The sequence below is a fragment of the Watersipora subatra genome, chromosome 9 (genome assembly GCF_963576615.1).
Source record: "Watersipora subatra chromosome 9, tzWatSuba1.1, whole genome shotgun sequence".
Lineage (NCBI taxonomy): Eukaryota > Metazoa > Bryozoa > Gymnolaemata > Cheilostomatida > Watersiporidae > Watersipora > Watersipora subatra.
In genome coordinates this window covers 33,505,057-33,531,826 of record NC_088716.1, presented here as the reverse complement: position 1 = coordinate 33,531,826, position 26,770 = coordinate 33,505,057, and the positions used below count along the sequence as shown (strand labels likewise).

General features: G+C 36.7%; 3 protein-coding genes across 4 annotated transcripts in view; 2 read left to right on the top strand and 1 right to left on the bottom strand.

Moving 5' to 3' along the window:
- The window catches only part of LOC137405457 (serine-rich adhesin for platelets-like), a 41,313-nt gene extending 38,093 nt beyond the window's left edge, over window positions 1–3,220 (top strand). For both annotated transcript variants that reach the window (XM_068091727.1, XM_068091726.1), the window contains exon 7: window positions 2,442–3,220. In XM_068091727.1, the coding sequence (XP_067947828.1) occupies window positions 2,442–2,735 (294 nt within the window). In that variant the 3' untranslated portion in view covers window positions 2,736–3,220. The remainder of the gene's footprint in view (window positions 1–2,441) is intronic.
- On the bottom strand, window positions 3,196–20,967 carry LOC137405458 (dynein axonemal assembly factor 6-like). Its single transcript, XM_068091728.1, has 6 exons — window positions 20,910–20,967; window positions 14,992–15,076; window positions 14,546–14,618; window positions 10,923–11,034; window positions 4,285–4,381; window positions 3,196–3,414 (listed from the first exon to the last, which is right to left on the bottom strand). Exons 2-6 carry the CDS (start codon window positions 15,070–15,072, stop codon window positions 3,202–3,204), a joined length of 576 nt encoding a protein of 191 aa, XP_067947829.1. The 5' UTR covers window positions 15,073–15,076; window positions 20,910–20,967; the 3' UTR covers window positions 3,196–3,201.
- Window positions 20,968–21,176: 209 nt separating this feature from the next.
- On the top strand, window positions 21,177–24,303 carry LOC137404448 (transmembrane protein 216-like). Its single transcript, XM_068090657.1, has 5 exons — window positions 21,177–21,217; window positions 21,802–21,821; window positions 23,003–23,096; window positions 23,555–23,647; window positions 23,986–24,303. The coding sequence occupies exons 1-5, from the start codon at window positions 21,187–21,189 to the stop codon at window positions 24,201–24,203; spliced, it is 456 nt and encodes a 151-aa protein (XP_067946758.1). The 5' UTR covers window positions 21,177–21,186; the 3' UTR covers window positions 24,204–24,303.
- The last annotated feature ends 2,467 nt before the right edge of the window (window positions 24,304–26,770 follow it).

Genomic DNA, 26,770 nt, shown 5'->3' with positions numbered 1-26,770 from the left:
CTGTAGTCACTGTGTATGGTGAATATGATATACTCTGGTCTGTGTACATGAGCTGGTAGGTCTGTAATCACTGTATATGGTGAATATGATATACTCTGGTCTGTGTACATGAGCTGGTAGGTCAGTAGTCACTGTATATGGTGAATATGATATACTCTGGTCTGTGTACATGAGCTGGTAGGTCTGTAGTCACTTTATATGGTGAATATGATATACTCTGGTCTGTGTACATGAGCTGGTAGGTCTGTAGTCACTGTGTATGGTGAATATGATATACTCTGGTCTGTGTACATGAGCTGGTAGGTCTGTAGTCACTGTGTATGGTGAATATGATATACTCTGGTCTGTTTACATGAGCTGGTAGGTCTGTAGTCACTGTATATGGTGAATATGATATACTCTGGTCTGTGTACATGAGCTGGTAGGTCTGCAGTCACTGTGTATGGTGAATATGATATACTCTGGTCTGTCTGCATGAGCTGGTAGGTCAGTAATCACTGTGTATGGTGAATATGATATACTCTGGTCTGTGTACATGAGCTGGTAGGTCAGTAGTCACTGTGTATGGTGAATATGATATACTCTGGTCTGTGTACATGAGCTGGTAGGTCTGTAGTCACTGTATATGGTGAATATGATATACTCTGGTCTGTGTACATGAGCTGGTAGGTCAGTAGTCACTGTGTATGGTGAATATGATATACTCTGGTCTGTGTACATGAGCTGGTAGGTCAGTAGTCACTGTGTATGGTGAATATGATATACTCTGGTCTGTGTACATGAGCTGGTAGGTCTGTAGTCACTGTATATGGTGAATATGATATACTCTGGTCTGTGTACATGAGCTGGTAGGTCAGTAGTCACTGTGTATGGTGAATATGATATACTCTGGTCTGTCTGCATGAGCTGGTAGGTCAGTAATCACTGTGTATGGTGAATATGATTTACTCTGGTCTGTGTACATGAGCTGGTAGGTCTGTAATCACTGTATATGGTGAATATGATATACTCTGGTCTGTCTGCATGAGCTGGTAGGTCAGTAATCACTGTGTATGGTGAATATGATATACTCTGGTCTGTGTACATGAGCTGGTAGGTCAGTAATCACTGTGTATGGTGAATATGATATACTCTGGTCTGTGTACATGAGCTGGTAGGTCAGTAGTCACTGTGTATGGTGAATATGATATACTCTGGTCTGTGTACATGAGCTGGTAGGTCTGTAGTCACTGTATATGGTGAATATGATATACTCTGGTCTGTGTACATGAGCTGGTAGGTCAGTAGTCACTGTGTATGGTGAATATGATATACTCTGGTCTGTGTACATGAGCTGGTAGGTCAGTAGTCACTGTGTATGGTGAATATGATATACTCTGGTCTGTGTACATGAGCTGGTAGGTCTGTAGTCACTGTATATGGTGAATATGATATACTCTGGTCTGTGTACATGAGCTGGTAGGTCTGTAATCACTGTGTATGGTGAATATGATATACTCTGGTCTGTGTGCATGAGCTGGTAGGTCTGTAATCACTGTATATGGTGAATATGATATACTCTGGTCTGTCTGCATGAGCTGGTAGGTCTGTAATCACTGTATATGGTGAATATGATATACTCTGGTCTGTGTACATGAGCTGGTAGGTCTGTAGTCACTGTATATGGTGAATATGATATACTCTGGTCTGTGTGCATGAGCTGGTAGGTCTGTAGTCACTGTATATGGTGAATATGATCTACTCTGGTCTGTGTACATGAGCTGGTAGGTCTGTAATCACTGTGTATGGTGAATATGATATACTCTGGTCTGTGTACATGAGCTGGTAGGTCTGTAGTCACTGTGTATGGTGAATATGATATACTCTGGTCTGTGTACATGAGCTGGTAGGTCTGTAGTCACTGTGTATGGTGAATATGATATACTCTGGTCTGTGTGCATGAGCTGGTAGGTCTGTAGTCACTGTATATGGTGAATATGATATACTCTGGTCTGTGTACATGAGCTGGTAGGTCTGTAGTCACTGTATATGGTGAATATGATATACTCAGGTCTGTGTACATGAGCTGGTAGGTCTGTAGTCACTGTATATGGTGAATATGATATACTCTGGTCTGTGTACATGAGCTGGTAGGTCAGTAGTCACTGTGTATGGTGAATATGATATACTCTGGTCTGTGTACATGAGCTGGTAGGTCTGTAGTCACTGTGTATGGTGAATATGATATACTCAGGATTATACTCTGGTCTATGTACCTAAGCTGGTAGGCCTGTAGATTGAACATAGTCCGATCTTGAATGGTTAACAATGTAGAAGGCTCAAAGCTGTCTTGTCAGCTGCAGTGTATATTTATTCCGTCAGTGTATATCTAACAAGTAAACAAACATAACCACTTTTTAGATATACACTCCAGCTGACAAATGGTATTCTATTTTTTGTAGGACGAGAAAAGCGCCATAGCATTCTACGACTATTTTCAAACCTGCACATCAGACCCTGAAAAAAATGTTTTGAACAATCCGAATCTGCGCAATAACAAAAAGTCGAAGAAGGATAAAAAGAAATCAGTTAAAAGAAAAGTTACCCCTTTACCCAATAAATCTGCAATAAGCAAACCATGTGAATTTACACATGTAACTCAGCTAAAACAGTCAGCAGATGGCTTGATGGCATCAGCAATGATTCCTGTAGAAGAGGAGGATGGATCGGAGGATGGAAGAGTAAAGTTCGCGTGAGATGAGGTCACCTGATGTTGCCAGCTACTTTTGCATGTCAGAAGGTGAATGATAGAATGAAATCTGGTTTGAGTCATCATGATGGAAGCGTGTACAACGTCGTGTCGAGCCAAGCCGAAGGTTAGGCCAGACACGAAGCAAGACCATTACTTTCAAGCGTGACTTGAGGCACTGCCTAAAGCTTGACCATGTTATTTTATATGGAAAGATAATTATCTGATTCTATATGTTATGTGATATTATCCCTAAGATGAACTAGTCATTATTCTACTAGTAGTCATGCACTATCTACTGTATTACATCAATATTATTATTATGACAATGGTGCAGGCCTTGCCTTAGCATTCCTTACCTGTTATAACAATGCAAGATGAATGTTATTATTACTGTTTCATAGACATATATTTTTGCCTTGAGAAATATATAGACATAGTATTTTATGGACGGAAAGATGAGTGAATGAATACTAAAAGTTAAACATATCATACTCCCTCTTTAGCTTCACAGTTATCTTGAGAATATGAGTCTCGCTTAGCCACTGTGCCTTGCCGAGCTTGCTGTCACACGGGTGTGGGAGATGGAGCCCGAGTCGATACTTGGGGCTACGAATGCTAAGATGTTTGTCTGTCAGATCTACATTCATACTTTTAAACTCTGTACCAGGTAGTTTGACATTTATCTAAAAGTAACCATATCTATGAGCACCATGGAGCTATCCAGCCATAAACACAAAGCCATATTCATATCTATGAACACCATAGAGCTATCCAGCCATAAACACAAAGCCATATTCATATCTATGACCACCATAGAGCTATCCAGCCATAAACACGAAAACAACTATATCTATGAGCACCATAGAGCTATCCAGCCATAAAAACGAAGCCATAATCATATCTATGAGCACCATAGAGCTATCCAGACATAAACACGAAAACAACTATATCTATGAGCACCATAGAGCTATCCAAGCATAAATACAAAGAGTAAGCAGCAAACTGGTTATAATATGGACATATGCTATAATGTAAGTATAGTAAGTAGTAATGTAAGTATAGTAAGTAGTAATGTAAGTATAGTAAGTAGTAATGTAAGTATAGTAAGTAGTAATGTAAGTATAGTAAGTAGTAATGTAAGTATAGTAAGTAGTAATGTAAGTATAGTAAGTAGTAATGTAAGTATAGTAAGTAGTAATGTAAGTATAGTAAGTAGTAATGTAAGTATAGTAAGTAGTAATGTAAGTATAGTAAGTAGTAATGTAAGTATAGTAAGTAGTAATGAAAGTAGTGATGTAAGTGTAATATAGGTAGTCAATGCGTGATTAGTATTGTTTTACCGATCTTCAGTATTTCAGTCTCACCTAAGTAGGGAGAGACACACAAAGAAATGTCATGACGTTGCCTATTCAATATAGACCAAACACAATGAGCTAACATTACTATGACAGTCATATTCACAGTCATTAATTTCATAGATCAAAAACATTAATATAGCTTCAACACATTACAAAATGTTTGAAGATTTTCCAGTTTGAGTAAAGTTTACTTACCACCATATCTTCACAGCTAGCAGTGGCTGGTGTCTTGTTACCCATCCCTAGGTACATGTCCTCAGAGCTCACAGCTTGCTTGTATATTATGTCATAGCTGCAAGATGAGTGACAACAATATGTATAAGAACAACATGACTGGCGTAGTCTCGTCAGCTCCTTTTTATTCCACATCGTTGTTTGTCTATGGCATACTCCTCCTTCACAGATCAAGGGATAAATCATATGTGTTTAAACATATTACATATTTGCTTTTAGCAAATTTTGAGATCTTGAAAATTCTGTAAAATTTAGTAAAAGTCTTTCGACAACATGTTTCTAAATAAGACATATATTATTCAAAAGGTTTTACACAGCTACAAGCTATATAGATATAGCCATGAATACGACATATAAGTCTCGGATATAACCATGAGTACAACATATAAGTCTTAGATATAACCATGAATATGACATATAAGTCTCAGATATAACCATGAATACGACATATAAGTCTTGGATATAGCCATGAATATGACATATAAGTCTCGGATATAACCATGAATACGACATATAAGTCTTGGATATAGCCATGAATATGACATATAAGTCTCGGATATAACCATGAATACGACATATAAGTCTTGGATATAGCCATGAATATGACATATAAGTCTCGGATATAACCATGAATACGACATATAAGTCTTGGATATAGCCATGAATATGACATATAAGTCTCGGATATAACCATGAATGTACATATAAGTCTCGGATATAACCATGAATATGACATATAAGTCTCGGATATAACCATGAATATGACATATAAGTCTCAGATATAACCATGAATATAACATATAAGTCTCAGATATAACCATGAATATGACATATAAGTCTCGGATATAACCATGAATACAACATATATGTCTCAGATATAACCATGAATATGGGAATACAAACATTAAATTAGTAGCTTTTTCTTGGAATATTAAAACAACGGAAAGGTCAAACAATTTTCAAAAAGTGCAGACAACTCCAGTTAATAGTTTTGACTAAAGACGTGATTGCACCATTGAGGTCATTTAAATGAAATTAAGACCAATAAAAGGCTAAAACATCAGCTACAACTTGATGTCATTTTTGTCATTGTAGGCTAGCCCTGTCCAGAGATATAAGCGTTTGAATGACATCATTTTTTGAAACGCTCAGATTCAAATGGGTGCTTTATTCGTGAGGTATATTGTAAGTGTATATGAAAAGAGTCCGTGAGCTATAAATATACAATCTCTTCTTTAGCCAATCATCCGCACGATTATTATGTATATATGTCCACAATAAATGCTATCGCTAGTAAAATGTGTTGTCTGTGATCTCACAGATTCTCAACATTGGAGAATTAAATGAATTACTAGATCGCACTTTTATTGACGAACAACAGAATTTAAATTTAAACAATGCTTCTAGTTCCAGCAAAGGTGACTCAAAGTTTTCTGATCATCAGGTGATTAAATTTTGGGCAGACAGCCTATGGTTAGAGCTGACAGGCACCAGCAGCATTATGCTGCAGAGAAAGATGGGAGAAGTGAAGATGGGAAGTAAATCTATCATTAACTTTGAGTCTCCTATGTATATATACAAGCTGTGCTACCCGGCGTTGCCCGGGTAATAGAAAAGTCTTTGGACAGAAAATTGATTTGTATTTAACATATAACAACATTTGCCATTCTAGCTTTCAAACTACATATCATGAGAAAAATGTTTTGTCTTAATGACTTATATTAGCAAGCTAACAACTCGATTTTTGTAGTCTAGTGGGTAGGGTGTTAGATTGGTGAAGGGCAGGGTCTGAGATCGAATCTACCTCGGTACGAAATCTTTATTCCAAAATTTTAAAACCTGTAGCCGGAATGCATATCGACATAACTTGAGAAATATATATTTATACTAGCTGTGCCTCCCGGCATTGCCCGGGTATTAAAAATCAGCTTATAAGCAATGAGAAGTGATGAGATTTGCTTACTACTTGCTGGCAGGCAACTCTCCAGCAAGTGGCAGGCCATTGTTAAGTGGCCTGCCACATTGCCATTGAAAAGTTTCATTAAGCTAGTTAGTAAGCTTTAAATGCCGGTAGGCAATGACATTGCGTCAACATCATTGCCCAGCTAGGCAATTTTAATAATAACTATAGCTGGAATGACAAACGGATATACGACATACAGACATACTTATATTTATTACATTTGTTTTTTCAATTACAGGATGTTTATGTGGTGCCACCAGTGGAGCAGTGGTGTCAGTGTGGCAACTGCCACACAGTAATATATTACATTTACATTAATACTTTACATTAATTTTACATTACAAGATTTACATTAATAGCCCGAGGGTATGCTCATCTGATGCTCTAAGAATGTCAAATGATAGTCAAATACTTATACTTTCGGAAGCAACTAACATTTGGTGCAAGTACATTTTTAAACGGAAACGAGATTTAAATGATTTCACACAATAACCTGGCATGATTTCACACAATAACTTGGCATGATTTCACACAATAACCTGGCATGATTTCACACAATAACCTGGCATGATTTCACACAATAACCTGGCATAATTTACTTTGGCTCTCTATTTATCTTATGATATGAAAGTACCTCATCGGGTGAGATTCAGCATTGTATGATGGCTGTAAGCTGACAGCATATGTCATGATCACAGAAACCATGGTTAAGTCGGGATTATAAGATTTGGAGTTATCTATATTAGCAGAAGGGGAAAATTCTCACAGTTATTTTGCAGAAAATCTTGATTCTAGCTTAATTACAGCATATTTTATGGTCAATAAACTGTATGCACGTTTACCATTAGTGCAAAAACATAGTTCTGAGAAAACTGGTGTTAAAGTTGGAGAAACGAAAACCAATGCACAATTTAGTTTACATTTCAAAACGTCATAGCAACCAATATCAACAAGTTGTGATATTTATCTAGATTTCTGTATTTATATCCAAAACAATACGCTGAATTTAAAATATAAACAGATTTTAGCTGGTCATCATAGAAATAGCTGTATATCTATAAAGAAAATATATTTCTTAATTTTGCAGATATTAAAAACGGCTTGGCAATACAGCGATTTTGGGCACAGCCATAGAATGATCAAGAAAATCTTTAAAAAAATAATAACATTAAAATATTGCACACCATCAGTCACTATATACTTCGATCTTGTAAATTCGAATAATTATTGTTATAATTAAATCTTATAAAATTGAGTAATTATTCTTATAATTAAATATTGTAGTAATCTTATAAGAATCGTTAGGAATATATAATTGTCACTCCCTTTACTTTCACTGCTTTTGACATCAGTTGGAATACCAAAGTACTCATTATAAGTGTCCAAAATGTCAGAATTATCTTTAAAATCGGCAAACAAAAACGATTATGTTTATCGGACGCCATTTTTCAGTACTTCCTGTTTAGCATAGCAACGGTTTTAAGGTTTTTTCCCGATGGTTGTAGACATTTATTATCTAAACTGACTTAAGATTAAAAAAGATCACTCTTTGATTGGTCCAAAATCTGTATCTTGCATCTGCATCTTCTGGTCCAGAATCTGCAATCTGAATCTGCATCTGGACTCCAGATGCACGTGTTACAAAAATCGTTACCAATATTATAAATTCAGTTAGTGTAACTTCAAAGTCGGATAACTCAACTTCGTGATTTGTGACTTAACCATGGTTTCTGTGACCGCGACCCAATTATACCTAATTAGTTCAACCTTGAAAAAGTAATAAACAAAGAGAACTGCAAAATAAGCCAATAGATAGCAAAGAGTATGCGTTACATGCGTGTGTGACAAAGTAGTATAGACATTATTAGGACTTTAGCAGACTAGTGAACTATGGGGAATCAGTATGAACTAGCTATCATTCATAAATGCACTTGAGAATGCCTTAAAGGCTGACTTGCAACAAAGTTCCCAATACAGTTATTTGGTATCAAAAGATTCACCACGTCTTACTCTGCTGTGTTGTAGGTGCAAAATATGTGGACATTTGATTACAAGCTCTTAGAAGCTTAAAAACAAACAATTAATCACCGTCATCACGAAAACGCCGTAGATTAGTATCCCTTTTCAAAACGGCTCAAATGGGACGTAGCTGAACAAGATGGCTTCTGTTTACACTTTCATGCAACCTCATTCGTTGAAATAAGTTTCACAAATATACTTCTCGCATTCAATAAAACCATGTCTATTGTCCTTACACATCTATTTCATCATCATTGTAATGCTGTCACTTTGAGCACTGATATCTCAAAACCTACTATAAAAATTCGTCTACTTTTTTAACCTTAGCTTGAAGGAGTACATATCATTGTCTGATAAACATGACGAGCCTGTTGGTCACCTGTGATAGTCGGAAAATGCTGCAGAAATTATTCGTGCTGTTTGGCAGGAAGTATGGGTCACGTGATCAGATTACGACTAGATGATTAGACCAGGCTGAAACAAAACAGCAAAGTAGTGAGCATCTATATTTGATACAGGCTTTCGGTAAAACCCCGAAATGTTTGTCATAAACTAGTGCTACGAGACGCTTTATATGGAGTCTTTTATTGGCCTTTCAATTTACGTGATAACATCACGTGTCAAAACAATAATCAAATTGTTTGAGTACATCGGAGAAATAAATTGATTCCAACCTACGGCGTTTTCGTGATGGCGACGAAAACGCCTGTTCGTTGTTGAGCTTGTAATCACATTTCCACATATTTTGCACCTACAACACAGCAGAGTAAGACATGGTGAATGTTTTGATACCAAATAACTGTAATGTGAATTTTGTTGCAAGTCAACCTTTAAGCTTCAAGTTATACTGGTCTCTAAAACAGCCCGTAATTATTGATATACACAGTAACAACTTTGTGATCCCTTCACTTAGAGTTTTACATAATAAATTTTGTTATTTTGTAATATTATGACTCATGATGTAGGGTTAAAAATACTATAGTTTTTTAGATTAATAATTATAATAATTAATAATTAAAAGCAAAAATGAATGATAACACAACACGTCAGGAGGAATTGTATAATCTGTAGCACACATAGAGAGCTACTTACAATACAGGAAATAATCAGATAAAGGAAACTTCTACTCTTTTCAACTTAAGAAAGGGAACAATTTTCACAAGACTGTCAAGTTTGTCACAAGCCTGTCAAGGTCAAAGGGTCTAGCACAGGAAGTCAAGTGTTCTAGCACAGGAGGTCAAGTAATCTAAAATGAAAGGTCAAATGCTCTATGATACGAGATCGAATTACAAGGCCAGCCAACAACAAGAATGATCATATCCTGTAAGCTTGCACTATCCAACTATAGTTAGTGTGCAATACTTTCACTGATACTTCCATTGGTCAAAGGGTAAGGATGCCGGGAAGCAAGGTCAAGCTGAGGGTACAACATGAGCTGTAGTAAGTGTTATCATTAATCTTTACTATAATAAGAGCCATTCGCAGCCAAGTGCACTACTACTGCATCACATGACCACCTCGCAGCATCACGCACCTCGCAGCGTCACGCACCTCGCAGCGTCACGCATCTCGCAGCGTCACGCACCTTGCAGCGTCACGCACCTCGCAGCGTCACGCACCTCGCAGCGTCACGCACCTCGCAGCAACACGTACCTCGCAGCGTCATGCACCTCGCAGCGTCACGCATCTCGCAGCGTCACGCACCTCGCAGCGTCACGCATCTCGCAGCGTCACGCACCTCGCAGCGTCACGCACCTCGCAGCACACATACTGATTATCCACACTTGATGATCTCTCAGGCGCACGGGACTGTCTGCATACAAGTATAATATACATTATTTATCAACACTTGCGTTACTATTAATGCTAATGTTAACCTTCAAGGAGAGCAAATCTAATGCTTGTCTACAGAGCCACACAGTTGACAGCAATTGTTAACAGTGATTTGTACTGATACAATTGTTAACAGTGATCTGTACTGATACAATTGTTAACAGTGACTAGTACTGATACAATTGCGAACAGTTAATTGTAATGATGCAATTGTTAACAGTTACTTGTAATGATACAATTGTTAACAGTGACTTGTACTGATACAATTGTTAATAGTGACTTTTACTGATACAATTGTTAACAGTGACTTGCACTGATACAATTGTTAACAGTGACTTGTACTGATACAATTGTTAACAGTTACTTGTAATGATACAATTGTAAACAGTGACTTGTAATGATACAATTGTTAATAGTGACTTTTACTGATACAATTGTTAACAGTGACTTGCACTGATACAATTGTTAACAGTGACTTGTACTGATACAATCGTTAACAATTACTTGTAATGATACAATTGTAAACAGTGACTTGTAATGATACAATTGTTAACAGTGACTTGTACTGATACAATTGTGAACAGTTAATTGTAATGATGCAATTGTTAACAGTTACTTGTAATGATACAATTGTTAACAGTTACTTGTACTGATACAATTGTTAACAGTGACTTGCACTGATACAATTGTGAACAGTTAATTGTACTGATGCAATTGTTAATAGTGACTTGTACTGATACAATTGTTAACAGTGACTTGTAATGATACTGGTAACACGACATACTCAGGTCTTTGTCTTGTGTCATACACATCATCATATTGAGAGCCATCATTCACCTCATCTGCATCCCAAATTTCTTTAGAGTCAGATTGCCTCTCTGCCAGTTTAGTAGCTTCTGAAATAATAAGAATAATAATAACTAGAGAATAGCAATGACAAATCAAGGAACCTAAATTCAGAGAGCACGTGCGCTATGACTCTGCCTTGCAAATGATATCTTCTTCCTTTCACATTTTTAGTGGTAGCTTGGTCTCCGTCCCTTTTCTTTCTTCTCTTACACGGGCATATTCTCGACCCCTAGGTCTCCTCTCTCGGTCCCTTGGTCTCTCGGTCACTCGGCTTGCTCTCGGTAGCCCGACCTCCTACCAGTGGCCAAGCCTGTCTCGGTCACTCGCAGGCTCGATACCGCAACTGTGGTGGCCAGGAGGTTTTTCTACAGCCCTGGTCAAACTGTGCAAACTACATGTACCGTAAAACCTTTATTTGAATGCCATGGCACTCTATTTTCCAACCCTTCTCTTAGAGTGGCGCTTTATTAGAGGTGATGTTCAAATGAAGGGTAGAGTTGTATCTTTCAAACACCTCATCAGAATCTTGAGAAGATAAATTTACGCAACCCTTTCATGAGCGAAGAATGTCGCCTATATTTTACCCTCTCCTTTGGGCAATGCGACGTTAACCCTTTTGGATGCAAGAAATTTGCTAATTTACCTCCAACTTGCCGTAGATTTCGAAATAAATATGCACGAGGAAGCTGATACATGTCTATATCTCTACCAGTTGATATCTATTGCTTGCAATTAACCTATGACTATCTTATAGCCTGCATTGCGATTTGTTGGAGCCATCTAGTTTTTTATTTTATTATAAATTTGAAAGCATATGTTCATTTTATAACTATATTCAACAAGGTAGGTCGCATAGAAGCTCATTGCAATCATTGATATGTTTGCTACAATTTGTAGCCAAAACTGGCTTTTATGTGCAATAGAACAGGAGTTACGAGCGTCGATCCATTGTAAGCTTAATTAAGATTACGACAAATATAATATCAAATAATATGCCGTAAATTAAAGATGCCCCGATTCTAATTTCACCAGCCGATTCAGATACCGATTCGATATACCGATTCTTATTGAAAAATAATCCGATTCAGATCTTTTGTGTTGCATAGATAATTGTTAATTTTATTATGCAAATATAAATATAATTCAAAGGAAATATAAATATTGATGTATTTATTTATTTGTATTTATGGAAAAAACGATATACATGTATATATATATCCACATACTGCCATACCGTGCATCTAGTAAAAAACAGTCCATGTTTCTTGAAATCTGTTACCTATTAATAATGGTAATTACTGTTAGTGGTACAACTTCCTCTGTGATAATGAAGTCTCTCTTCTACTGCTGAACGAACTGCTGCACCTGTACAAGTTTAGTTCAAATAAATGTTTCTTTCAATTACCGTTAGTGATTCAATTACCTCAGTGAGATGCCTTTATCTTCTATCACTATCGATGTATCCAGTCGTACTGAAGAAGGACTCACTAGCCACAGATGATGGAAGACAGGCTAAATACCGATAAGCCAATGAGATTATTTTATGCGATACAAACAATACATCATATCATCAGGATCAAGACAGAGATGGATAACTTTATGCATCGACTTCTCAAATTACTTTCGTAATGCTAGCAAATAGAAACATAACACCGCATTCTTGTTGCTCATCATTATTTTCGATTGGCTGCAATAAATCATATCGCTGTAATTGGGAAATTGTGCACTTTGTGATTACGTCCTGACTAAAGCCAAAAGATTCCTCAGCTGTGTGGATGTTTATTAGGCTATAGACATGAAATAGCTTGTGTGACAGGCCGGAATTCATTAGGTAAAAGTAAGGAACTTGCAGCTGATAATATTTTATTATTGTATTAGGCTAAAATACAGTTTTCTGCTAAATAGTTGATCTGTAAAAAAGTATCTGAACTATCCAATTTAAAAAAAAAGATCGGCCGATACTGATTCAGATACACCCATATCGGCACCGATACCGATTCTGATAGTAAAATCAGGGCAACTCTACCATAAATCTGCAAATTTTTAAGTTTTATAATAATCTATTTTGAATACTACAAATAAAATTTGAGAAAACAAGTGACATAAACAAAAAATAATTATAATACATGCAGAACCAAAGACTAACATTTTAAAACAAATATTAACATTTTTAAAAAAAATGTTAGCAATTTTTGCTCAGTCAGTTGTATTCTGATTGTTGTTTCTGTTTGAAACTATGTCATACTCTTCTGGCTATTCAATACCTTCCACAGTATTTTCTGACCTCAACCCGTCTTCTGCACAGCTGAGCTAGTAGATATTAGCATCAAAACAATTTCTATCAGAGCAAACCTTTGACGTGATACCATTTTGAATAGACATTTCTAGCGTGAATAAAGAGAAACCCCTCAATTGTCAAAATAGCCTCAAAATGTTAGCCTCAAAATGTTAGCCCCGAAATAGCATAGATTCCATCCTGAATGCAAAAAACTTTTCACATATATCGAAGTACCACAACAGCAAAAAAAGAACTACTATTAGCCTGATACAATTATTAATTATTTCTATGGTGTTGCATTCAAAGTTTTAATGAAAAAAACGTAAAGACTTGGAGTTGGAACACAAACTTAGATACAAACAAAAACAACGAACGAATTAAATTTTATTGATGTAATCGAGTCATTATTAGTACGGTTTGTGGACACTATTCTACTGATCATTTGTTGTTATGAGTTCTTTAAGATTAAGAATGTAAAATAGTGGCAATTAAATAGAAGTGGTGTTCAAATAGAGGTGGCTTTCAAATAGAGGTTTTAAGGTAAATTAGAGGAGTAGAGCTACAAGCAGTTTCACACAAAGTACGTTTGAATGAGTACAAAAACATAAAAGGTATTAAGAAATATATAAGCACATTCTACCAGTTAATTCATGACAGAGGTGTGTTTACAAATTTGTTACACACACATTAAATCTAGATTGCCAAAAACACTGATTTTTGCAAAACTGTAAAAAAACCAATAACATGAAAAAGCAGATGAGAGTTATGGTTTGATACAAGGTTCTTACTTTGAGTAGAAGAGAGTTATGGTTTGAGACAAGGTTCTTACTTTGAGTAGAAGAGAGTTATGGTTTGAGACAAGGTTCTTACTTTGAGTAGAAGAGAGTTATGGTTTGAGACAAGGTTTTTACTTTGAGTAGAAGAGAGCTTTGGTTTGATACAAGGTTCTTACTTTGAATAGAAACGAGTTATGGTTTGAGACAAGGTTATTAGTTTGAGTAGAAGAGAGTTATGGTTTGATACAAGGTTATTAGTTTGAGTAGAAGAGAGTTATGGTTTGATACAAGGTTATTAGTTTGAGTAGAAGAGAGTTATGGTTTGATACAAGGTTCTTACTTTGAGTAGAAGAGAGTTATGGTTTGAGACAAGGTTCTTACTTTGAGTAGAAGAGAGTTATGGTTTGAGAAAAGGTTCTTACTTTGAGTAGAAGAGAGTTATGGTTTGATACAAGGTTCTTGCTTTGAGTAGAAGAGAGTTATGGTTTGAGACAAGGTTCTTACTTTGCGTAGACTCTTCCGTTACTTTAGCAGGTCCAATATTTCCTGGAGTAAGTTTAGCGTAGTAATTTGATGGCTACAAAAACACGAAATCTACTAAGTTTTAAAATATAATTCAAACAGACGAGCGACTGAAAAATAAAAAGTACCTAATCAAATGTTCAATATATAACTTGACTTTCATAACTTAAAAAAGATTTAAAAGTTGATTTTGAAAAACACCAGTCTTTCACCAAATTCCAGTAAGACAGAATTTGTCTGCCAGAATTTGCTATAATCTGCCCTGTTCATTTTGCAAATACAGAGTATATTAAGGCAAGATGCACTTCCTATCGTGATCAGTACCCTTATGAGAATTAAACAACAACCTGTTGTTTAGAACTGTACAATGTTTTAGCTCCATTTCAAAAGAAGGTAGAAATATATAATAGAAAAGATGGACTAAATACCATGTCTTCCTCAGAGTCAGAATCCACCTTCGGAGCCACAAGGTCAGCAAGAGCATTAATTGCTGACGGGCCAAACTCCATGGCACTGGAACAAGACATGTTTGTCATCGTCAAACTGATACAAGGGTATAAGGTATTTAGTTAAAATAAATGCAAGACCTTTTCAGCAGTTGTAAAAATGTTATATATATATAAATATCTATATAGGTATATTTTATATATAATTTATAGGGCTATTATAATAGATGTATCAGACATCTATTATAATTTTTGTTATAACAGATGTCTGCTACTAATAGGTGTTATTTGTTAGACAAATAAAATTATCTAACAAATGACACTCGTTCGAACTCCCACGTTGTCTCTGGGAGGGCAGTTAAAGGGCTATTATAATAGATTTAGCAGTATCCAATGACTACAACATAATCAGCAACAAAGAGCAAAATAGAAAAATATCTCCGACTCGGAGAGGAGAATGAAAAGTGTTGGCATGTACGAGCAGCTGTAATTTTGATAGTGATTGAGCAATGACTGCAATAACACTTGCACATTAAATGTGGCTTGCCCAAATACTGGCAATAGTCAACACAAGTGAGTTGCAAAAAAGCGTGTTATTGGAAATGGGTAAGATCTTGAGGCAAGTGTTCAAACTTCCAGGTCTGTGGCAGGAGACCCTAGTTTGAGTAGACCTTACCACCAACTTGGGTAAACCAGGGTGAGGAAACAGCTTTTTTTGTACATATAGTAGTACTTATATAAATATAAAAATGTGCAGTATATACAGTATATGTATCAGTTGACAGATTTTTACAACTGTGAAAAATAAAAATGTACATATTGCAAGTGGCTAGCAAAGGAGAAAGTCGCGGAAACACACATATTTGTACTTGTTGTCTGCTTGTAGAAAATGTGTAGCTTTTTATTGTCAGTCTGCGTATTTAAATGTAAAGGTGCATTAAAATCTGGTATCAGCTGAATGCATACTAAAATGCTAACAACTTACAAAGAAAAGATTTAGGCAATGATGTTTTTTAAGTTCCCAAGATCAACCTGTAATAAAATACATACATGTATTTATAATTTTAATTTCGATCATTTTTATTAAATTTTTTTCACAAATTTTATGTCTAAATGTTTCTAATGTTCAACAATATTATTGCTCAACGTTTCTTAACACCTCCAAAGTACTGTTTAGGGCAAAAGAATTCCAGCTTGTTATCCATTGTGCTTTTTAAAGTAGTGGATACTTTGGCTACTGATTATGAGTTCTAGATGACCAGGAATCATTAGTGTCTACTTTTAGATAAGTACAAACAATGACAGCTTAATAGTAAAATGATGAATTAGTCTCTGGGTGATTGATCTGATTTACAGGTATAACACAATGATGTGTGGAGTTGTCTAAACAGTCTATTTGTCAAGTCAAAATGGTAAGACAACTCATATATTTACAGCAAGCTATTCATTTTAGTTTTGTGTATTAATTTTAGCTGTACCATAATAGTTAGCTTTAGTTAACAGTTAGGGTTAGCTGGGTTTATGACTATGAATTGAAACTCACTCATGCTAAAATTTTCATCAGAGCTCTTGCATACGCAGTGATCGAATGGTTTGAGTAGTTATTGCATCAGCAACTGTACTCAAACCTGAGCAATTGTACTGTTGTGATAACTGAACAAGATGAAAATTACTGATCCAGAGGTTAATTACCTCTAATCTGCTACAGTACTGCATACACTGCCTACTATATCAGTGAGCTAGCCGTGCACTAAAGTAGGCATGACAATACAGGGTTTCATTGAACCGGGCCTGTCTTCGATCTAACTCTACCGGGCCAGCTTTCAGTCCAACTAAACCGGGCCAGTCTTTGGTTCAACTGTACCAGATGAGCTAACTGTGCGCTAAAATAGATATAGAGAGAATTCCGAGGGACCAATCTTCAGTCCAATTCAGCCAAGCCAGTGTTCAATCCAACTTTACCGGGCAAACTTACGGTCCAATTCAGTCGGACCAGTTTTTGGTCCTACACTGCTGGGTCCGTCTTCAGTCCAACTCAGCGGGCCTTTATTCCTGCTCAAATCAACCCTAATATAACTTACAAGGGGCTGTGATTATACCTTTGTCAGACATATATATTTTTACTTCAAGCTCTACTTAGAGAAGACGAATGCATATATGACATTCTCTCCGAGCTACAGCCTGAGTACATGCTCCAACAACCAATCCCACTTCATCTGAGAAGAAAACAGCTAGCAGCTTTATGTGACCTTCTTTTAGGCCATAACAAACTCCAACTATTTCCATACAGAGCATGATTAAAGGTTGACTTGCAACAAAATTCACATTACAGTTATTTGGTATCAAAAGATTCACCATGTCTTACTCTGTTGTGTTGTAGGTGCCACATATGTGGAAATGTGATTACAAGCTCTTAAAAGCTCAAAAATGAAAAGCCGCCATAGATTGGAATCTCTTTATTTCGATGACGTAGCAATGAAATTTGGTTACTGTCTTGTCACGTGATGTTCTCATGTGAATTGAAAGGCCAATACAAAGCTCAATATAAAACTTATCATAGCACTAGTTTATGACAAACACTTCGGGTTTTACCGAAGACCTCGTATCAAATATAGATGCTCGCTACTTTACAGTTTTGTTTCGGTTTGGTCTAATCAGCAAGTCGTAATCTGATCATGTGACCCAATACTTCGCAAATAATTTCTGCAGCACTTTTCAATTATCACAAGTGACCAACAGGCTCGTCATGATTATCAGACAATGATATGTACTCCTTCAAACTAAGGCTAAAAAATTAAACGAATTTTTACGGTAAGTTATAGGATGTCACTGCTAAAAGTGACAGCATTACGGTGATGATAAAACAGACGAGTAAGAACAATAGACATCGTTTTATTGAATGCGTGAAGTATATTTGTGAAAATATTTCGACGAATAAGGTTGCATGAAAGTGTAAACAGAAACCATCTCTCACAACTATGTCACATTTGAGCCGTTTTGAAAAGAGAATCCAAACTACGGCGGTCTCATGTGGCTGCGATTTTCTGTTCGTTTTTGAGTTTTTAAGAGCTTGTAATCACATTTCCACATATTTTGTATCTACAACACAACAGAGTAGGACATGGTGAATCTTTTCATATCAAATAACTGTTATGTAAATTTTGTTGCAAGCCAACCTTTAAGCTACAGTACTGCATCTACATGATTGAAAAATGAAGAGGTTGTCCATCACTATCTGTATGAATGTGATGATTATTTATACCTCAAACACAGCCAACAATACAGGATTGGTGAGCTCACCAACTCATGTTTTATATTTAGTAAAGAAGACAGTTCTAGCCACGCAGTAACTCAATTGCTTCCGTTAGACCATGGCTCACGAATAACAGAAGTAGTAATCTGCTATCTGAGGCATGGTGTATGCTGTGACTAGGCCGCCTGTTGCTGGTGTAAAGCGGCGCAAAAATTAAATTATTATACAGCCATTAAAGTGTACAAACATCGAATAAACTCTCATAAAACTGTTCAACATTATGCTTGACGAACCTCTCGCAATGTTCATCACAATTCCCATGCCAGTTCCAACTAGTGCCTTGTACGCAATCAAGCACTTCTAATACTGTTGCATAATCGGGATAGTGAGCTACAGGCTACACTAATGTCTGAGGTTATGGCAGCTACAAGTAGTTACGAGGAGTCAGTGACGAAGGGACGGGATAAACATGAAGTCTAATAGAGAAGAACAGCCTCGTCTTTGCTACAGCTGATAGACGAAGGCCTTTATATATACAACATGGCTGATAGATGGAGGCCTTTATATATACAACATGGCACAGTTGACAAAAATCTAAAAAAAATTGTTATCGTTAGCGAAAAATACTGGTGGTGTAGTAAGTTTAATGGTTGACGGTACCCTTTCACAGGCATGCAGGTGAAGTGGCGTGTGGTGGTTAGTCTTGCGGAGGCGAGTGGTCATAGCTGTGAAGTGTCGAAGCTGTGAAGTGTCGAAGCTGCAAAGTGTCGAAGCTGCGAAGTTTCATGTTCAAGATACATAAAGATACAAGGGTGAGATGTTTATATTCATTATTCGTGTAAAAGGTGTAAATTAAAAATGAAAAAAAAGGTGTAGAGTGAATTGCGTTGGTGGTGAAAAATAAATTATGTTGTAACCTGATGGAGTCTAGTTATTTAAAGCTGGCGTTTAGTGAGCATGGTGATGGTTTGTGGGAGAGATTTCTAGAGGAGATGAAACTAATTATTGAAAGCGCAATTGAGAGGAGAGGTTAGGAAGGCGAAGGTGGTAATAGACGACTTATAATGAGAGATAGAGCTATGTTGGTGCCCCTATTGAGAGCTATTGGACACAATGGTAGAGAAGTGTTAAAAGGTGCAGGGTTCGATGTAGTATGTGTAGATTCCACTCATGAAAAGGCAGAGAATTTGAAGATATTACGGTGGACAGGAAAGCATATTTGAGAAGAGGCATCATAAGTTCCTGACAGCTAAATAGACACTTGGTGAAAATGATAGGGAGTTTTTGCAATGAGTCGAGAGTTTGAGCAAATATTCCAGAGTAGCGAAGAAAGCTGATAGAGTAAGGTTTGCTCGAGTAGTAACAAATAACAGGTTGAGAGATAAAGAAGTGAGTAGAACTTGATGAAGAATGCCAATTTAACTTGGGAAATGTTGAATGAGGCATTGAGGGGTTGTGAGATGGCGAATAATTCGGACGGGTTCTTGAGAGCGAACAGTAGAGGTAGTGACTTGAAAAGTGAGATTAAGAAGGAGGTAGCAAAGGTTAGTTAGCTATAATGAAGGTAGTGAATAGTTATGAGAGAAAGGTACACAAATTGAGAGAGAGGAAAAGGAGGTACAAAGGAAGTCGGAGGAGAAATTGGATAGGCTACAAGTCAAGCACGAGGCAGCGGTAAGGGATTTAAAGAATGCTGAGGCATTCAGAGTGACAATTGAGCAATTGGCTAAGATTCAGAGGAGAATCGCTGATAGTAGACCTGCATCAGTCATAGGTCAGGCTGAGTTTGATAGATTAGAGGTTTATGACAACTCCCAGCTCTGTGGTACGAGTCCCTGTGCAGTCGATTAGGTTCCAGGTGGAGCCCTCCCTCAAAATGCCTGTAAAGCCTGCCTTTATTGGAGAGAATGCAGTAAAGATGGAAGAGACAAAAAATGAGGTTGAGGAGTCATTACTGACTCAACCAAAGGTCTCGAGGCTAGTCAGGGTAGGTGTAAGATGTTGGTAGTCACGGTGGCAGTGTTGGTAGTGACAATGGTCACGGTAGAAGTATTTGTAGTGGCGGAGATCAAGGTGCTAGAAAAGCAAGTGTGCACCAGCAATGGCGGTAAAAAGGAGAGTATCTTGGGCAGTGGTACAGGATCAGACAAGGCAGTGTCATGGCCTATGGAGACTACCCTAACAGAGTCAGGTAACCAGCGTCACAAGTAAGGTGAGTTTCTACGTGTGCTCATTAAAAATTAAAGTTGTGACTCAAGTATTATACAAGTAGAGCAAAAGACAGATTGTTCTTCTCCTTGGCTACAGCTTTATGCGAGTTCATTTATTTACACAACAAATTACTCTTTATTATCCATAAAAATGCTTACATTATGGATCATGGCCCATAGTCATCACAGTCGAAATTATTTCATCTCACATAAAATTTATAGTATAGAACAAGTTTGCCTTGTTTAAAAAGACTATTAGTACTCATGTACATGGGTAGAAATCTACCTATGTATATAGCTATATATGGACCATCGCATACATCCATAAATACGTATTTTAGTCGTTTTTAAAGTGTTACATAATTCATTCCAATTAATTAACCTTATTTATTATTTGTCTACAAGCAGAAGCATTTTTATCCAATATTTATATTTACCCAATAAGAATTTTTTTCTGCAAGAAATTTAAGGTTGACAGTAACTGTTATAGAACCGGATGTTTACACTAATATCAACCTGCGACAGGAACCAATTCGCGTTATTTTAATAAGTTATAAAAACGATATTGCTAATTATTACAAGGCAAATAAATTAAGAAATAATTTTAAAATTTAAAGAAATGCCATAAATACTATGTACTAAAATAGATTAATATATTATCGTCTTTCCATATCAACTTCTTGTAGCTACCTTGATACGGAATCCATAAACAATATGGCCCCACCAGGTGTTGCGCAGTCAAAAGGTATCTTTGATTTTGCTACAGAGTGAACCAATTTATTTGGTCAATTAAATCAACAAATTGCCTTATTGTTAAAATATAATAGATTTTTAAATTTAAGATAGACGAACATGTATTTCGTGTTGTTTAGGATAATGCACATGGTATGCTCAATTATACAGCACCCAATACCAATGATATACAGGGGTCTGTAAATCATTGGTATGCTTGAGCATGAAAGTTTGCTTTGTTAAGGAATGGGCTAGTGTGATAACTTTGCATCGTTGGATTTGTGAAGTTTCAATTCCATAATAATTTACCATATTTGATGGAAGTAAAATTTTGCATGCGATTTTTTTAATAGCCTGTATACGGTACTATTAATGAACCCATGATAGTTTTTTGGTTTGGCATCTCGCCATGGACTCCTTAGATTTTTCTAAACAACTTTTCTGTTTTACTCAATGCTGTAAAAATACGTTAAACACGTGATGTAATGTGTGTATGTTTTTGTAAACTTTGATCTGTCAATACATGTACTGAAGTTAATTGGTATTATATTTATGCTGTCCATCTGCAACAATAATGTTTTGTGCATTTTATTGCAGGCGGAGTCTTCAAGCCTTCTGTATCCTCTCTTACACATTTCATACACTTTTTGCACTAAAGCTAGTTTTGATACAAAAAATTTAATTTTCTCAAATTATTATATCATGCGTGCAATCTATGTTGTAGTGGCATAAGCTACACAGGCTGCTATTAAGTAGTTGAAAGCTTTGCTCGATATTCGAAGGGTCTCAAGTCAGTTAGCAAAGTTTCCAACGGCTTCCTTCTAGTCTTAGTTTTATTGCCATTCAATTTTTAGCGTCAGTATATTCTGATAAGTTTCATTACATCATTGTTAGTTTGGATTAGCTATTAAACTAAATATATTTACAATCATACCTCTACATATGAGCGCCCAACATAGGATAAAATCAAGATAGGAGCAGAGTTTTTGAGCAAGTTTATTCCTTGACATTTGAGCAATCTTGGATTTTGAGCACACCAGCCTGTTTTCGATGGCCACTATATAGCCAAGTACACAAGAGGCTGCTTTCGAAAACAGCATCGCTCGGACTTTCTCATTGGATCAGTTGAAAAAAAGTTTTTAAGAAGTTGGTTAAAAGTTTTAGTAAATTTGAGGCCAAAAGCGGCAAGCTGGAAACGTATAATATATGTACAGAATCAAGACGACAAAATCAAAGGAAGTTTAGTAAAATATTAAGATTTAGCATGGAGTGTGTGTAAGCTAAATTTATTTAAGTTAAGTTCAAAGTTTCTGTTATATAGCGTCACAAAAGTTTAGTGAAACGAATGCGTTGCTGTCAAGTCTGACAGAGACTTGACAGCAACGTATCCAGACCACCGTTAGCCACTACGTCTGTCTCAAAAGTAAAAACTTGCAGTAGTGTACATAGTAATGTTACATATTATTGCAGATTTCAACCACTAAATAGGCATTTGTTTCTTTGTTACCATAGATACTGAATTAAAACAATTAAAAACTCGTTTTTCTACCGCAATATCCCGTTTTATGTGGTCTTTTCATAGTATAATAACGGATTAATTTGTGTTTGGTTGTTTTATAAAGCAAATAGTGCCTTGAGACATGAGTAAATTGACATACGAGCTCAGTACTAGGAGCATTAAGCACGTATGTTGAAGTATGACTGTACTTTGGCTAACAGATTGATTTGTGTGAAGCAACTAGGCTCATTGGCTTTTCATAAATATAATATTTGTTTATTTTCCCTAACTGGTTGTTAGCTCTCATCACCACAATGGCAGATATTTCTCTACCTCCATGCCTATTACATGGCAGCTCTCATTCTGGCAGAGTTTCTAATTTACATCTGGAAAGGTAAGTGCCATTAATCTTCAGCTATTCTGTCATGGTTTGCACATAAGGTAGAGCTCACTCAAAATTCTAGATATAGTTTGAATCGTCAACTTTTGTTTTTACCGCTGTCATCAGAAGCACAACCAAAATATAAAACAAGCATGTTCCGATCTTAGAATCATGTGCAATATAATTTGGAGTTGTCGGTGCACTGATGGTAGACTTGGAAACAAGCTTTTTCTTTATTGCTTTTTTCTATAGGTTTAATGCTACTTCATGGCCCCTTGAGCGAGGGTGGCTTTATGGAAAGGATAGGTTTTAAAGTTTAACAGTCTGATGAGGAAATAAAATAAATATAGTGTTACGTCTTCAAGCATTGCTATGGCAACAAGTAAAGAAATAAACTTATTGCTTCCAATCTAGTGTTAATAATAGCCTTTTAGATGCTGGGTCAAGTTGAGGTATTTGTACAATTTTAGTATCGATTCTGCCCTATCCAGATGGTATCATTGTATTTGACGTTGTGTTACTGTTGCTCATTGGTCTAATGGAAGTTGGACGCATTTTTTGGGGTAAGTTCTGAAAGGACGATCATAAAGAGTGTCTGTTTGTTTTTCATGAATTAAAAATGTGAAATGAGCATTTGTTTTCCTGAATGTATACTAGAGTCTGTTTCTGTTAAGAATTTAAGTCATGGATATCAATAATTCTAAATATGATTGTGCAGCTGGTCTTGATTGCGTGGCACATGAAACTCCATTCTGGCTGGTCGATAGATTTTGCTTAGCATCAATGGTCTGAGAACAGCACGATTATATTGAAATCAATAGGTTAGTAACCACCTTCTCGTCATGTCACTTCTTTTTAGCTTTCCATTTCCTTTGAGTTAATGAACTCTTTTGTTTTTAAGGTATGAAAGGGAATCTAACAGAACGAAGACTGGCTTGTTTCATATCCATAGCTATGTCAGTGACCTCTCTGTGCGGAGCTCTATATTTTGTGCTCTGGCAGACTTATGTACTTATGCTAGAATTCATACTCTTAGCAATACACATGTCATTTGTTGTTCTCGAAACAATATTTGGAATTGTTACCTTTTCTGGGATACTAAAATCTGTTCCTCCTTGATCTATTGAGATTCGACTTGTGACCTTAACAGTCAGCTGTTGACCCGTTTTTCTGATGTCTTATTAGAGAATTACTTACATTCTACCGCTTGGTTTAATTAAAAGTTTCTGTGATATGTATTATATATTATTAGCAATCAATAAAAACTTCATTTTTCATTATTACTACTCAAATTCACATTCCGGAGACTTCAAGCTATGTACCTTCTATTTACCTATTCTATGGTGCAGTGCTAAATGCTGATTTTTGTGCCGTTAGGGATGGTAGGTTGGGGCAATGCAATAGTCTGTGGTCTATGAGCATTGTGGGTTGGATCGTTATCAATATCTCCCTGACAGAGGAGTGAACACTGAAGGCCTCATAAACACATAAAACAACACAGTCACAAAGTCAATACAGTTGCATTAGCTCTGTGACTGTGCCGTTTCATGGCGTACATGAGGCCTTCAGTATAACTGTTGCTGTTTTAGGTGGTGGTGACTAACTGAAGGGTTGTGGTGACTAACTGAAGGGCTGTGATGACTAACTGAAGGGTTGTGATGACTAACTGAAGGGTTGTGATGATTAACTGAAGGGTTGTGATGATTAACTGAAGGGTTGTGGTGACTAACTGAAGGGTTGTGATGACTAACTGAAGGGTTGTGATGATTAACTGAAGAGTTGTGGTGACTAACTGAAGGGTTGTGGTGACTAACTGAAGGGTTGTCGTGACTAACTGAAGGGTTGTGATGACTAACTGAAGGGTTGTCATGACTAACTGAAGGGTTGTGATGACTAACTGAAGGGTTGTGGTGACTAACTGAAGGGTTGTGATGACTAACTGAAGGGTTGTGATGACTAACTGAAGGGTTGTGATGACTAACTGAAGGGTTGTGATGACTAACTGAAGGGTTGTGATGACTAACTGAAGGGTTGTGATGACTAACTGAAGGGTTGTGGTGACTAACTGAAGGGTTGTGATGACTAACTGAAGGGTTGTGGTGACTAACTGAAGGGTTGTGATGACTAACTGAAGGGTTGTCGTGACTAACTGAAGGGTTGTGATGACTAACTGAAGGGTTGTGATGACTAACTGAAGGGTTGTGATGACTAACTGAAGGGTTGTGGTGACTAACTGAAGGGTTGTGGTGACTAACTGAAGGGTTGTGATGACTAACTGAAGGGTTGTGATGACTAACTGAAGGGTTGTGGTGACTAACTGAAGGGTTGTGGTGATTAACTGAAGGGTTGTGATGACTAACTGAAGGGTTGTGATGACTAACTGAAGGGTTGTGATGACTAACTGAAGGGTTGTGGTGACTAACTGAAGGGTTGTGATGACTAACTGAAGGATCTGCTACAGTCTAACTCAAACTCAAAAAATAAAATTCATTACATAGTTTTAAAACGGCCTATAAAAGCAAAAACTGTTGCTCTATTTTAAATGCGTTAATCGGAATTGGTTTCAAATTTTTTTATTTCGATTAATTTTGATGCTAAGTTTTGCAAGTACAATGCACATGAATATAAAAAATTTTAAATCAGTCACTTGTTTCTCTTAATGAGTGTCAAGACTGAGCAAGTGAAGCCTGACCTCTTATGAAGTGCAGTGATAGTCATGTAAAAGCATTAGTTTGTTTTATTAACATTTAATATTCTGAATCATATGAAAAGCACATAAAAATAGGAACCTAACTGTAAGGCGAGTTTTATAGGTTTGAACACAATATAACAGACACAGTAGTAATCATCTACATACAATACAGTTTCACAACTTAGAGAAACAGAGAATCGAGAAGATACGCGTATTAGACACTTACACGTGTTTAAAACACATCAAGTTCGCATATGCTTAGACCTCTCGTAGGCCCCACGAGCTGCACACTTAATGCAGTTGCCTTTCGACTCTTAACACATCTCAGCGTGTAGTTAGATTTATCTGGGGTGTCGCTACCATCGATCCTCACGCATAGAGAGTCAACAGTGTTGATAGGCTCATTAAAGGGATGGGAGTAGTTGCCTGTGTGCACCTCAAAGTATGAGATCGGAGGCTGGACTGTAACAAACAACAAGCAAGGTGTAACATATAAGAAATATAATAAAATGGCATTACATACAATAAGCAAGGAATAGATTACATAATTACTCGAAGGCAGGTTTTCAAGTTCGGTCCCTATTCTTATAGTAACTATTGAAGATTACTCAAAGGCAGGTTGTCGATAATACTCTGCGATCCCTGTTCTCATGGTAACTATTGAAGATTACTCGAAGGCAGGTTGTCGATAATACCCTGCGATCCCTGTTCTTATGGTAACTATTGAAGATTACTCGAAGGCAGGTTGTCAAGATCGGTCCCTGTTCTTATAGTAACGATTGAAGATTACTCGAAGGCAGGTTGTCAAGATCGGTCCCTGTTCTTATAGTAACGATTGAAGATTACTCGAAGGCAGGTTGTCAAGATCGGTCCCTGTTCTTATAGTAACGATTGAAGATTACTCGAAGGCAGGTTGTCAAGATCGGTCCCTGTTCTTATAGTAACTATTGAAGATTACTCGAAGGCAGGTTGTCAAGATCGGTCCCTGTTCTTA

What these genes read in the sequence shown, in the direction of transcription:
- LOC137405458 (XM_068091728.1), bottom strand. Translation starts at nt 15,072, where the DNA reads ATGGAGTTTGGCCCGTCAGCAATTAATGCTCTTGCTGACCTTGTGGCT. An exon ending in AACGGAAGAGTCTACGCAAA is followed by an intron (nt 11,035 to 14,545) that starts GTAAGAACCTTG and finishes TTATTATTTCAG; the next exon opens with AAGCTACTAAACTGGCAGAG. An exon ending in GACACAAGACAAAGACCTGA is followed by an intron (nt 4,382 to 10,922) that starts GTATGTCGTGTT and finishes CTCATCTTGCAG; the next exon opens with CTATGACATAATATACAAGC.
- LOC137404448 (XM_068090657.1), top strand. Translation starts at nt 21,187, where the DNA reads ATGGCCCCACCAGGTGTTGCGCAGTCAAAAG. An exon ending in AGGTGTTGCGCAGTCAAAAG is followed by an intron (nt 21,218 to 21,801) that starts GTATCTTTGATT and finishes ATTTTATTGCAG; the next exon opens with GCGGAGTCTTCAAGCCTTCT. An exon ending in AGTTGGACGCATTTTTTGGG is followed by an intron (nt 23,648 to 23,985) that starts GTAAGTTCTGAA and finishes TTTGTTTTTAAG; the next exon opens with GTATGAAAGGGAATCTAACA.